We start from the raw sequence: 15,242 nt of genomic DNA, 5'->3' as shown, positions 1-15,242 counted from the left end.
ATAAATAACAAAAAACAAATAAATAATAGAAATATATCGCTAACAGCATAGGCATATAAAATAAAATATCTGATGAGGAATACTATACTGGAGGAGTCAATGAGTTAAATCTTGGTTGCGCTAGAGGTGCGATGACTTTCATAGCTGACTGTATCTACAGAGGATGCGAATCCCCATAGGGGGTTTTCTCCCCTCGGGTGTTGGGTGTGTTTGGTTGCCAAGCAACCAACACCCTCAACGTCCGTACTCCGATTGGTCCCCTTTCCACCCTGGGGTTGTCAGAGAAAAATCCACCCCATCCCCTCTGCTCCTTATCTTAGTCACTCTGTCGCACTCACCCTCCTGTCACTAGATTTTATCGTAGAGTCCACCATGTCCAAATGGTCCTCCACAAAATGCCGGGTTACAAATAGCATTCACTATCCCGTCATTGCCTTCTTACCAATAAACTCCAACTGAATTATTTGGAATACCGATAATGTGGCACATGTGCAACCCCGGAATAATTCTTTGGTTTTTAATCGCTTTCCCTTTTAGGTATTCTCGTTTGCCTACTCATGCATTTTATGTTGGATCTCGGGTTGAGTCGTTTAATTAAATTTCTTCAATGGTCCCTCGCGTATATATTCTTTGATGTTACGGACATTGGTACTACTAAATCTTTCGGATTAATTCATCTGTGAAAGAAAAAAGATACTGAAAATGGGGGAAAATTGAATATGCATATGAGCATATCCACACCAAACCAGCAGGCTGAACAAGTCCATGCTGAGGATTTTCGTCTCAATTTTGTTCTAAAAAAATGGCGATTGGATGGCAATTTTGAAAAAAAAATAATTTTTTAAATTATTAAAAATTGAGGAAGTTATGATTTTTGGAAAATTTCGAGTTTTCATCAATGATTTTCTTTTTCAAATTGATCCCAATATCTCAGCGGGGTTTCAAGCCATTAAATCGCCCTTTGGCACGCCCAAAGTACATGAAAGACCCGTCAAAATGAGCCGTCATACATAGCATTACCTTCGGTTTGACGGGGTTTATACGAGAAAACGTGTTTTATTTCAATTGTTAATTACTCAAAAAGCCAATTTTTTTAATCTGAAAATTTCACCAAAAATTGTCAATAAAATAACAAAAATTTTGGTGCCAATTAGAGTTTGTCTCTTACCGTAGTTCGACGGTTATTAATGTTTTCAGCGAGACAAGTATTGAAAATGACCGAAAATCGCTATTATTCATGCAATTATTCCGTAAATAAGTGAATATTTAATTAAATATTAACAAATAGTGAAGGTTGGACTCATTATATCCTTTATTATTCATCTTCAGTATGATTTTTTGAGTGAAAAATTATTCTTTCTCTAATTATACAACGGAAATACACTTGTCAAAGTTTTATTTGTTAATAATCGAAAAGCGTACAATAAATCGCATTTTGAACTCGTTTAAGTATAGTGTATATGCTGGATCTGGAAAAACCAGTTTTCAAAACCTTTTCAAACCAGTTACTTCATACATATCACAGTTTCAAAAGATGCAGTTGCACTTCTTTGGGTATTGTAGGATACCTAAACGAAGTTGACGGACCAGAGGGTTCCATCAAACTGGCGCTAAATCCATTAGCAGCATAATTCTTATTCCCAATGAAAGCAATCCACCATTTCTCTTGATGGATAGTGATAACTTAAGATTTAACTGACTCGAGTGATAAGCAATCATCAACTAATTTGGAAGTTTCGTGGTCATTTGACAATGAAAACGTTCTGATTATTCGCAATATCTGTGTCCAGATAAAAAAACGGTGAATGATAAGAACGAGTAGTGAACGCCACAATTCAGTATAATGAAGATGCATAAGAATCCTACATTATCTGCCGACATTGTTCAACGATAAATGTCGATCAAAGTGGAGAGTAATTGTTATTTATTTGCTAAACATCGGAGTTAGACGAGTATGGATGACACTTGAGTTATATTAAAATTCCCAATGCTATTAGACCCTTCAATTTGCTGATATTTAATGAAATATAGACTCATTTGGGGGACAATTGCATGAATAACAGCTATTTTCGGTTATTTTCAATACTTGCCTCACAGAAGAAACTAATAACCGCCGAACTACGGCGAAAGACAAACTCTAATTGGCGTCAAAATTCTCTTCATTTTATTGACAATTTTTGGTGAAAATTGCACATTTTTTAAAAATGAGCTTTTTGAGCGTCAAATCGAAGATAATGCTAGGTATGACGGCTCATTTTGAAGGGTTTGTTATGCTCTTTGAGTGTACCAAAACGCGATGTGATAGCTTGAAACCCCACTGAGATATTGAGGCCAATTTGAAGAAAAAATCATTGACAAAAACTAGAAATTTTTAAGAAATCATAACTCCCTCAATTATTAATATTTTTAAATATTTTTTTCAAAATTTTTGTCTAATCGCCATTTTTTTAGAACACAATTGAGACAAAAATCCCCAGCGTCGAGTTTTTATCCTGTTGATTTGATGTGGATCTGCTCATATATGGACCCGCAAGTCCTATGACGTTGTATACATCAAGACGCTATTGCTATCCGTATCGCGTCTCGGCTATATCACTATTGTAAAAATGGAAGTTGCATGCATAATTATGTGTAGTTATATATAATTTTCAGGAGAGCGACCCTAAATTCGATTTAGGCAAAAGAATGAGGAACTTTCAGGTTTTACTGAAAATTCAATGGACTCCGCATTTTTCAGCAGCAAGGAGACGAGAACTCCTCAACTTACTCGAATTGTCAATAAAATCATGAACATTTCGTATCTAATAACGCTGAAATTTCTACTAATTGATTATTCAAGAATACTTTTTTCTGAATTCTTGCCGTTTTTATCAATGAGTATGCAATGATTAAACTAAGATTTAAGTTCAATTGATTTTTTCATCAAATTGTGAATTTTCCATGATGAAATTCCTTTAAGTTTCCGTTGAACTGGCTATTGATGAAAATTTTCAAAAAGTATAATGGAAATTTCAGACAGAAATCTTTACCAGTACCTGAGACGTGGATAGCGTGAATTAGAGCAATAAGTATCTTCAATTTTAAATCGATTGACCTGGAACTCAATAATCATAGCACTACTCTGAATTCTTACGAGATAATTTTAGGTTTTTCTCATTGGATAACAGAATGAAATAACTGGTTTCCACTAAAGGATAGTAATTTTTCCCCCAGTTAGAATGATTTGGAGATTGTTCTTCAGTTAATTTGGTAATTGGAAAACTATCGTTTCTGGAATTTGGTATTCGCCTTGAATGGAGAGACATTTTATTAAATTGAATAAGATTTTCTTTTACCTAATTTTGTCAGATTTTGACAAAACATAGACTTAGTTGAATGTTATCAGCATCATTATTCTCATCATCTCTTTTCTCCTATACAACCGGATTGTCTCTTTTACAGTTCTATCTCTCCCCTCAGCCCTTCGATAAAATGTTAATAGAAATATTTTCTTTACACATACTTGAATGATTTTGAAATATCACATTTGAGGAAACGATCAGAAAGCTCACTTTCAGGGAAATGCATGAAAAATTGAAAATTGTCAACAATTATCATAGAAATCAAATCCAACAATATAGCTATCGTAATCATCTTTTCACTTCGACTTAATGGCATTAATGCAAACATTTTAAACTAGTATTGAATTAATTTGAAGCATGATATTCCAAGATATTCCCGGAATTCCATTTTCAAAAAATAATTTTTTTTTTTAATTTGGAATAAATCAAAATAACTATTATTGTTATGACCTTCATTTCTTAAGCCATCATTCAATCAATTTAGAACATTTTTCTTAGTTATCGTGGGACAATCGATTTTCGAAAAAATTCAAAAATTAAAACAACTTATCAATGAATTAAATTGCAATTAATGGCCATCGATAGGGCTCAACAATGCCTACATTTTCAAAAAAGAGATTTAATTCCATCCATTCATTAGCGAACAATTGAAGACAAACTTTACCACACGCATACATACATACATACACACATACGTACGGACACAGTCTAAAAATTACATTTTCGAACTTTTTGGATCATGATGGGTCGATATAACACAAAAAATCCAAAACTTAAATTTGAACAATTACAATGCTTCCATTCGGAAGCAATATTGTATCATTATTTTTTGGGGGCCAAATGATACTGCAAGTGTTCAAGGATCCTTAATTAGCTTAGTAAAATACCATTATTCAATGAAATTACATATGTACTCTACGGACACTCCAACATGAATTGTCCAATATCCACAACTCAAACGAAACATTTCTACCTCTGTCATCCCATCCGGAAGCCGATTATAACACAAATATACAGAGTTCAACCGTTTAATCGCGGCAGTACACGTCATTGAGGATGATTCGTGGCTCTCTCTGACTTTCCTTGAGCTCCAAACAAATGCGCTCAGGGCACGGGCCTATTCTCCCCATTTTTTCTCGTTCATAGAGAGCAGAATGGAAAGAAATTGAGAGAACCTCGTAGTAGGGCACAAATGCCCATCGTGTTATCCCAATGAGAGAATGAAAAATACAGACATAGCGTGGCCTACCACTTGGCTGGATTAGACCTCTCGGTTTCTTGCCAGCACCATTGATGTCGCTCAATGGATTTTCGGTATAAATGTCCATTCAATCTCCCTCCAGTATGTTTTGACGCTTCATCCACCATTTCTCACGTGTAACCCCTTCCATTTTTTTGTGTTTTCATTTCGAGTTTTGAAGACGCTCCTTCGGATTGTTCGGAGAAGACGAATGATCCATATTTTGAGTGGCCTCTGGTAGTTCAGCGAACAAAGGGGATATGTACTCAGATGTTTTAGGGATTTCCAGAGCTTTAAAAATTTGAAATCTCTTGTGTAGAAAATACTCACAGGGAGCACCATTTTTTTTTAATATACTTTTTTGTCTGTATTTTTGATTATCATACAGATACACTTAATGACAAATAGCGAAATAGTTTCAAGAGGATATGGAGTTGAAAATCAGGAATATAATGGTACAAAAATTATTGAATTTCGCTAATAGACTTTCAAATTGTGAACGTTAGAACTTTTTAATACTTCCAATGATTTCATTAAGGTACTTCCGCAGTAAGCATACTTGGTGAAAATTTCGAAATGCTATAAAGACGCAATATTTGGATCATATATTGTTGACCACATTAAAAAGATATTCCCAAAATTTCAAGTCCCTGGTCCACTCCATTTTTTAGATATGCATCGCCAAACATTCAATTTTTGTGTTTTTTCCATTTTTGACGATGTATATCTTGAAAATGGGGTGGACAAGGTACTTGAAATTTTGGGAAGTTTTTCAATGTGCTCAACAACATATGATCTAAATATTGCGTCTTTATACCATTTCGAAATTTTCACCAAGTATACTTACTGCGGAAGTTCCTTAAATCACGAAATCGACGTATCGCGTTAAATCGCGATGTTCAAGTTTTTGTGACTAGTACAAACTGAGTTGAAATTAAAGTTTTTTTCAATTCCATTGGTAGTAAGCTTGCGAATGAATTTGTAGTAATGTCCTGTCCTTATGCAACCATTACTACATGCTACAGGGTGTTTACAGGAAGATATTCAATCTTTTAATGAAACAGATTTATACAAAAGATTAAATATCGCGGAAACTGCTCGGCCAGTTGAGCCCATCCAGAATACCAACCTTCAATATTGTAAGAGCTATAGTGATACCAAATTTCCACTTGCTATCCTCTTTTTTTTTCTCAAGTTATCGTGCGTACAAGATTTTTCATGAACAATGGAACAACAGCAATATCTCCAAACTGTATAGGCATTCGTGAAGTGCTGCTTTACGGCCGGAATGACAAAAACTAACATACATCAGCCATGCATGAATAATTATTAATAAGAATAAATTCATCAACAATATATAAAGTATTAATTTCTCATTTTCTTATTTGTTCCAGCAAATTATAACATTCAAATGGCTGCCTATATGCAGTCGATATCCCAACCTCCATCTTCAGGTAGGTTTTATCCACTTGTTCACCTTAAACCTAACGTTCAATCCAAAATTACTTTAAATCTTCATTTCATTATTAGTGAATAATACTGCGAGCGACATAGCGAAGGCTTCAGACGAGAAAGGTGATGCCGATAAAAAAGACAAGGCCAGCCCAAAACCAGCCTCACCTCCCCAACTTCCAAAGAAAATTCCCAACATTTATTATGGCTCCAGAACACATCGACAGATATCACAAGTCACTAAAGAGTTACGAAGGACCGCTTACAGAAACACAAAGATGACGATATTGAGTAGCAGAGACTTTACGTGTATCCAGCAATCGAATAGGAATAAGACAGAGATGTGTAACGAGCTTTTGGATCCTTTGAAGGTATTTAGTTGATTTAGGTGTATTGTCTGGTGTGATTTTACTCTCATAATTCTTGATCTATTCCAATCCATTTTTCTTATAACTTCACTCAATTAACTCTGTATCACTTGCAAAACGAAAAAAGACCAAAAACAAAATAAGATTCTTTTTTCTGACAAAGACCAGGAGTGAGGTAAATTAAGCAGAGCTCTATTGTAAAAACTGTTGGAAACTGAATTCCCAAAATTAATTCCAACAGGACTTCCGAAAATTTTCGCCAGCAGGCATTTTGGAAATAATATTGAACTTTGAGCTTTTACCAAATCTCCGTTTTGTTGAAGAAGAAGAATGCCGTAAAATATTAGAAATTGTAGAGATGACTACGAAATCAAATTAAAAATTACAGTTCTCCAGTTTACCAGTTAATTCGAAAATTAATTCGAAAAAAGTACAATTAAGATCTTTTTCTACTCAATCGGCTCAGTTTTAACTCTTAGATTAGTAGTAAAGTTAAGTGAGCTTTAGCTAGATTAATTTTACGAGATAATTTCATGGACTGGATGCGATTTTATATCACTACCTGCGATAAGTCGAGTTTATCGCACGCTGTACAGAGTGATATGATAGTATATTGTGTTACTAGTGCGTACAGTTCTACTTTTTCACTCGCACGTGTAACACATCCTATTTTTTGTGGTACCTGCCGAGTTCACTGTTCGGAACGATAGTGGGGGTAAGTGGTTGTTTTTGTGCACGAGTGCGTAAAGTTCGAGAGCGTGCGTAAATCAACCCCTTTACACACACTAAACTGTTTCGAAAAGTGCATTTTTCAGGCAGATATCACAAAAAAAAGTATATGTAGACCATTCGGGCATAAATTTGAATGAGTATTCTTCTAGTGTTTTAATCGATGTAATATTTTGAAAATAACGTGTTGGACCCTAGTATTCATCATTGGCATCCAAAATTAACTAGAATCAGATGTAATTCAAGTGAATCAAGGTTACACCAAGAGGAAAACTTTAGAATAATTCTAGTGCAATCACGGCAAACAGCATAAGGCACAAGTTGACGGTCAGGGAAAATTTACAATTTCCGTTATTATATTAGTACGTTATATATGTTTTTCTCGTAGTTATCGGAAATTTCCCCTGAAAACACCAGAAACTGCCAGAAATTTTACTTGAAAGCACTAAAATTTTTCTAATGAATTTCTCTCCGTGTTACTTTAATGGAAGGCTTATTCAGATATTTCCTGATAATAAAAAACACAAATTTGCAAGCCATTAGAATTTGAAGGAAAAGCCCCTTTTATTTTATACGCAATGGAATTTTCTAATCAAAGTATTCACAACACTGATAGAATAATTTAGTGGCTATTAACACCATTCCTTGATAGTTAATGAATAGCATTAATGGTTAAGAAGTCTCGTGAACAGTGAATCCACGAAGAGAAAAGCGGAATAAAAATTGCCTAGAAAATCGTTGCAAATTTTACTGCATGAAAGGTAATGGTAGATCGAAATTTGTGAATTGGTAAACTAGAATAAGAGCATTTTTTCAAAAATGCGTTTTTTTTTGTTAAATTCCTTTCCAACAATCTGTGCAAACGATTTGGCAAATAATTTTTTTTGCCGAAAAAATGCACTTATCCTAGTTTACCAATTCACCACAGGAATGTAATTCAATGAAAAAATACCTGTTTGTGGAGGATATTTTATGATTGATTCGGCAAAAAAAACATCTATGGATGCAACAATTATCCTCCTGTACAGTAAAATTTCCCACACCGGTAAGGTATTTTTTGTCTTGCATGCATCTGAAGGTCATGGGAACTAATACAACTGAAATTTTACCGAACGTGTCTGAGACAGACGTAAGTTTGAAGATACGCCCCTTTTTCAGAATATTGCCCATTACTCCTATTTGATGGATGTATTTTTGACTGACGAAAGCAGATTACTAAACTTTCCTATTATGAATTCTATTTTGTAGAAAACTCGCTGTGCTTATTACAACGATTCCAACAAACAAGAGATATCGCATTATGATGTTCTCGAACAAATGAACTTCCCAATGCCCTTTGACATCGAAGACATCGTAAACTTAGGTAATGAGCGTGGATGCTGTCCGTACTTTGCTGCGAGAAACCTCATGGCAGAAGCAGACCTCATTCTCTGTCCATACAACTATTTGATTGATCCTGCTATCCGCAAAGCTGTAAGTTTTTTTCAGTAGTAATATCTCGAGTACTTCGGAATTAGGGAGGGCTACAGACCGAGCCCAAAAGCGAGGTCTGTACTCACATTCGTTGAAAACGAAATTTATGCCCGAGTGGTCTATACTATTTTATATTACATCGTGCTTTAAACTTGACTTATCGTACGGTGTGACATAAAAAATGATATTCTTTATGCGAGCTATAGAAAAATTCAGAAATAAATCAAGAGATACTTTTTCAAGTCCATCAACCGTGTACAAAATCCCCCTTTTTTTTTAGAAAAACATGTTTATTCAGCCAAATGTTTTTACATATGTTAATTACATTGATGATCTTAATGTCTACGAAGAAATATGAGAAAACGTAGTTAAAGTAACTTTAAGGAGATAACTGGAGAATTTATTCAAACGAGAATTTATTTAACTGGAGAATCATTTTTATTGTATAGAATATGAATCTTGTCTTTTGAGGTAAATTGTGTCTGTGACATTTATTTTTGTTTGATAGAGACCAGAAATTGACTAATAAAACTGGTCAAATGGTTGTACAAAATCCCCGTTCATATTCGGAAGCGTTAGAGTCAGAGTCTGATCGCTTCGAAATACAATATCTCATATGGGTGTTTTGACCAATTATTGGTATGGTTTCGAACCTTCCAAAATTTAATTTTGTTGAGATTTCTTGTATGGCTTTCTTATCATATAAAAGGCCGCAAAATTTTTTTCAAATTTTATTACGCCCACAACGTTAATTTTTAAATTTTGTGAGTTTTCGACAAAATTTTGCGTTTCAGGACAGGTCAATTTTTTTCAAGTTTTGAAGATGTGTTTCCAACGATAATTTTCCGTTCTTTCGATTGAGCATGATGCCAATTAGCTCATATCATCGGAAATGGTTTAAAATCATCCAAAATCTAGGAAATTGTGCATGGTACGTCCTTCCCCCACCTCGATTGAAGATTTTTTTCTTCCCTTATCCAAAGTGACTATGCTTAAGAAACATATTGAAAAATTAGAGTGGGACTTGAATCCGTTCTATCGAAAAATAATTTGTTTCAAATTTCATTTAAAAAAATGTTTCCCAATTTCCCATTTTTCAATTTTTTCATTCTAAAATTCATTATTTATGATCCATAAATGGTCGAAAAATGATGAATTTTGAAATCAAGAAATCAAAAAATGAAAAATTGAGAAAAATTTAAAAAAACGAAATTTGAAAAAAAAATTTTTTGGACAGAACGAATCCAAGTCTCAATCTAATTTACTAATATGTTTCGCAAAAATAGTCACGATGGGTAAAGAAAAGCCTTTCCAATTATATGAGCTAATTGGCACTATGCTCAATAGAAAGATCGGAAAATTTCCATCGGAAATACTTACTGAAAACTCAAAAAAAATTGACCTGTCGTGAAACGCAAAATATTGTCAAAAACGCACGAAACTCAAAAACTAACGTTGTGGGCGTAATAAAATTTTAAAACCAATTTTTAGGGCTTTTGAATGATAAGAAAGCCATATAAGAAGCCTCGACAAAATTAAATTTTTAAAGGTACAAAACCATATCAATAATTGGCGAAAACACCCATACATACGGGCACATTACGAAACTTCGAATTTCCAATGTTTTGGATCATTCCGAGTAATTCTAAAAACACACCTTGAAATAAAAAATTCACACGCATATAATGATGCATGTCTTCCAGATGCAAATAAATGTGGAGGGCGATATCATAATCTTGGACGAGGCTCACAACATCGAGGACATCTGCCGAGACTCGGCTAGTTCCTCTTTTACAATACAAGAGCTCCAGGCAGTGATGGAGGACTGCCAGGAGTTCCACAAACACTTCGACAGTCTCGCGAGCAGAGAGCCTGAGTTTGTAGAAGTTTGCTACTATATCTGCGCAAAGTTGAAAAAACTCATCGAAACCATGCCGGACCTGAAGAGACGGGACCAAAATTCCAACAGCCCCCTCTACAGCACCGTCTGGACTGGCACAGACTTTCAGGAAGTTCTTCACTTATTCGAAATCTCCCCCAAAATGACGCTAAGATTTCTGAGTGCAATCAACCAAGCGGTAGAGCACCAGAGCAAAGTACGCGAAGAACTGGCAGCAGGGGCAACATTTGGTATTACTCTCTCTATGGCAACGATAAGGATCCTCGAGAAGTATAAATTTTCTCTAGAAATGCTTCGATCCAAAGAGTACTGCAACGATTTCCGGGTCTTCGTGAAGGAAGCCACAGAGTGGGTTCCCGAAAGGAAGAGAGAAGAGATGGCGTCATCTGGTGCTCATCCCGAGACAATCAGAACTCTTGAGTGCCTTTGCATGAATCCAGGGGTCATCTTCACCTCTCTCGCCAAATCTGCAAGGTCCATTATTCTAGCATCAGGCACTCTCTCCCCAATCGTCTCCTTCGCCAGCGAGCTTGGCACAACCTTCAAGCATGTTCTCCAGAATAAGCATGTGATCCCCAAGGACAATGTCCATATCAGGATTGTACCCAAGGGACCCCAGGGGGTCAATCTCAAAGCTGTTTATGCCAACACAAGCCAATGGAACTTCCAAGACGAACTTGGAAGGGTCATTCTTGAAGTTTGTGAGTCTGTACCATTCGGAGTTCTCTGCTTCGTTCCTTCTTACTCGCTCCTCAACACAGTTTCAAAACGAATGTATGACAATGGAATCATGGACAGAGTTATGAAGATCAAGGTTGTATTTACTGAGCCAAGGAGGAATGCAGAATTGGATGAGGTGATGAGGGATTTTAAAAATACAATTAAAGAACTTACGGAGAGTGGCAGGAAGAATGAATGTACTGGAGCTCTCCTTTTTGCAGTTTTTAGAGGAAAAGTCGCTGAGGGGATTGACTTCAGCGATAATGAGGCTAGAGCTGTGATTACCATCGGAATTCCATATGCTATTCGGACCGACCCTTCAGTCGAGCTGAAGATTAACTACAACGATCAGACTAAAGGGAAGCAATTGGTGAGGGGTGGGGAGTGGTATACAGTGCAAGCCTACAGGGCGCTCAATCAGGCATTGGGAAGGTGCATCAGGCATATTAATGACTGGGGGGCCATCTTGCTCGTGGACGAGCGTCTGATGAACTCTAGCAGTCAGGGGTATCTGCCAAAGTGGGTTCAAGCCATATGGAGAATGGGACCTAAACACGATATCCAGACAATGGGCTCTGAACTCAGGGCATTCGTTGAAGAACGCACTGAGGTCGAGGAGCTCAGAAAGATCGGAGGTGCGTAAGTGCCTACAATCTTAGAAAATCCAGCACTTTATTCAATGTTAATTTTTGTTCCGTGACGGATTCCAGTAACGCAAACATTAATTTAAACTAAATTATTTACAATTATTTAGTTTTAAATTATTTAAACTAAATTATTTACAAATGGGAAGACTCAAGAGGAGAAAACAGAAATCTACTTGTTTTTTTCATTAAGAATTTAGTGGAAAGTGAATATTGCGGGAAAATTCACGCATTATATTGTAACTACACAAAAATTCATGGGTTTACAGAGACATGCCGGGGAATATTTTCTGCGAGAAATTGAATTTCTCAGGAAAGCATTTGATGAATTTCTCCAAACCTCTTTCCATCGAGAATACTCATAGAATAATCAGCAAATTTGTTTTAGACTTCTCTTTGACATATTGTCCCCATACGTTATAGTTATAAAATGAATGGAGTATATCAAGATTTTTTTTTCATTCCATTGATCAGGTGCTGCGCAGGGTCCGCATAAACCTGACATTTTTCTTCGTATAATTACATTTATTTGCTTGTTCTTTTGTACAAAATGAGTGTCACACTGCCTTACATGTTTTTTCAAAAAATATTCATTTATAATATTTACTATGCATTGACTGTGTCCCGCTTTTCGATCATACGTAACTGTTTCTTTTTCATACGTTTTAGTTTTGTTGTATTCTTGATCTATGAATGAAAAAAATAATTTAGTAAAATACGGGTATGTTATTAGTATAGCATTGGATCGAAAGTTTATTATGATGACATTTTTTAATGTAACACAAATAAAAAAAACATTGTTTATGACTTACGACTTGAACGACTTCACTTTTTTTCCGATTCTCTTCTGCTCGTTTCAAGTTCTTGATTCTCCTCTGTGTTTTTGCCTCTTTTTCTGCTTTTTTCTGTTCAATTATCGCTCGTGATTGTTCTTTCACTCTCTTCAGATCGTCACGAAGCTTTTGTTTCTTTTCGTACGAGATGCGAAGTCCTCGTGTTTTGACGATTGAAGAAAATCTGAAAATTCGAATAGAAAAAAGTTTTTAATTCTTGGCAATTTAAAATTTTCAATTTCTTCAAATCTAAAAAAGCAATACTTAAAACAATATTTAAAAGAAATAGTGAATCATTTGATATTGTGTTAAGTGGAGGAGGAATCGAATCACTTGTTCTAAAATGCTCCAATTATTTTTAGGAGTTGAAAAAAGTGATGTGACCTCCCTTGAACTATTTTTTAGGCAAGAGCGAGGTGAAATGGAGGCTTTAATCGTCAATATATCGGGATCGCCAGAATGAAATTACATAATAAGAATCCGATAAAATTTTTAGTCTCCAATTCAAAATTTCTCATTATATCAAAAGACAAGGATAGAAATCGAATTTAAAGGTACTCTTCTATTATTCGAAAAACATCGATTTTGATACTTTCCGGAAACATTGACAAATTAATTGTTTTAGTGCTTACGGTCCATTGTTTTTTGAATTTGTTCAATTTCTGCCCACTGAAATATTGATATCCCTCTAACACTTGAAAAAAAAAGTGATTCGAAGTTCCCACCAACTTAAAAAAAGAAAAAAATCCATTTTCTAGTCGATTATCCCCTTATGATTTTGTTTTTATTTCCTTTTCTTAATAATAATTGGAATTTGATCATTGAAATGAGGAGTACCGATATCCTTTTACCGTATGAAGGGACAAATAGATTTAAAAAATTTTCAGGAATACATGGAGAGATTTTTCTATTACCCGAATGAGTTTTCGAATAACTTTTGTTTTGTGTGTTTGTTTTGATCACAAAAAAAAATTTTAATGTATCTTTAACATAGTTCTTCTTCATTCAATATTGTAACTTGTAAATTGAGGAAAAAAAAATATGTATATAATATGAGTAAAAATGGATGAAATTAAATTATTCCAATTGTGGAGACGGAAATGGAAAGAAAATAAATTAAAATAATATAATATAAATTAATTAGTTGAATGATTATTTTTTAATTCTCAAGATTTTTTGCAGACATAAAATGTGGTTGAATTCGTCCACATCATATCATTCGGTTATAAAATATTAAAAATTTAAAGAGGCACATTTCACCGTGCTCTCCCTTAAGGTTTTCAAGAAATAAAAATTACCTCTGCCTCGGTTCCTTCCATACTCTTCCAGACTTTGGCTTCCCTTTAATCAATTTACCAACTGTTTTGCCTTTATTATCATCTTTTACGTGCCCTTGAGCTTGATCACTCACTTTTTCTATTTCTGTCTCAACCATTATATTTTTTTTATCCTTAATAAATCAAAAATTAGTAACATAAACAGGCTCTTCCCATGTCAACACAAAATTTAGGGTTAAGAACGTGTTCTCCTCTTATTATACGACGTGCTAACATAGAAGTAGCTTTGTTACTCCGACTGCAGATAGCGATAGTCTGTTTGTCCTCAGATTCTGTAAATTGAGTTCGTCTCTGACAGTAGTCGGTATATTAGAAAGTGATGATATTGATTGAAGTTTTTTATTCATTGCCCCTGAACCCCCTGATCAAAGAGGATAGACCTGAGTAGAGACCGGGATCGGGGGGTTTGACTGACCCCAAAAAAGTTAGTTGGTACCCCATGGGAAAGGCGGCGTTCCGGTCGAATTGTCGGTAAATGTGAGTCGGGTGCGTGAGTAACTCGGCAGTAGCAGTCCCGCTGTGACAGGGACAGGTTTGGAGGGGCTTCTGTCCTCCTTGTACTCACTGTTTACTTTATGTTTTTCAGTTGATTTATTCGCCGACTAATTAATATTAAGGGATGATACAAAGACTGTTCAATGGAGAATTAAATTCTCCATCCATCAACCCCCGTTTCATCCCTTAATCTCTGGAATAAAAAAATTAATATTGCGACGAAAGTCACGGCGCTATAAGAAACTCAATGGTTTCTCGGCGCAGTGACTCCCGACAACTCGCCCGCTAATTAAAAAATCGTCTCTTTTCTCCTAATTAATATTAAGGAATGAAACCAATGCTGTTCGATGGAGAATTAAATTCCCCATCCATCAACCCCCGCTTCATCCCTTAATCTCTCTAATGAAAAAATCATAACTGCGACGAAAGTCGTGGCGCTATGAAAAACTCAATGGTTTCTCGGCGCAGTGACTCCCGACAACTCGCCCGCTAATTAAAAAATCGTATCTCTGCTCCTAATTAACATTACGGGAATGAAACCAATACTGTTCAATGGAGAATTAAATTCCCCATCCATCAACCCCCGCTTCATCCCTTAATCTCTCTAATGAAAAAATCATAACTGCGACGAAAGTCGTGGCGCTATGAAAAACTCAATGGTTTCTCGGCGCAGTGACTCCCGACAACTCGCCCGCTAATTAAAAAATCGT

At 35.4% G+C, this 15,242-nt stretch overlaps 2 protein-coding genes across 2 annotated transcripts; one reads left to right on the top strand and one right to left on the bottom strand.

Annotated features, from left to right (window-relative positions):
- The first annotated feature begins 5,980 nt into the window (after nucleotides 1-5,980).
- On the top strand, nucleotides 5,981-13,124 carry LOC107038458 (Fanconi anemia group J protein homolog). The gene is made up of 4 exons (XM_015257554.2): nucleotides 5,981-6,035; nucleotides 6,112-6,404; nucleotides 8,379-8,603; nucleotides 10,307-13,124. Exons 1-4 carry the CDS (start codon nucleotides 5,993-5,995, stop codon nucleotides 11,864-11,866), a joined length of 2,121 nt encoding a protein of 706 aa, XP_015113040.1. The 5' UTR covers nucleotides 5,981-5,992; the 3' UTR covers nucleotides 11,867-13,124.
- On the bottom strand, nucleotides 12,362-14,252 carry LOC107038460 (coiled-coil domain-containing protein 86). The gene is made up of 3 exons (XM_015257555.2): nucleotides 13,999-14,252; nucleotides 12,680-12,884; nucleotides 12,362-12,554 (listed from the first exon to the last, which is right to left on the bottom strand). Exons 1-3 carry the CDS (start codon nucleotides 14,133-14,135, stop codon nucleotides 12,474-12,476), a joined length of 423 nt encoding a protein of 140 aa, XP_015113041.1. The 5' UTR covers nucleotides 14,136-14,252; the 3' UTR covers nucleotides 12,362-12,473.
- Between the last annotated feature and the right edge of the window lie 990 nt (nucleotides 14,253-15,242).

Source organism: Diachasma alloeum, unplaced genomic scaffold (genome assembly GCF_001412515.2).
Source record: "Diachasma alloeum isolate Michigan unplaced genomic scaffold, Dall2.0 Dall_scaffold_00284, whole genome shotgun sequence".
Classification (NCBI taxonomy): Eukaryota; Metazoa; Arthropoda; class Insecta; order Hymenoptera; family Braconidae; genus Diachasma; species Diachasma alloeum.
Note: the sequence above shows the minus strand (reverse complement) of the source record. Positions and strands in the feature narration are given on the sequence as shown.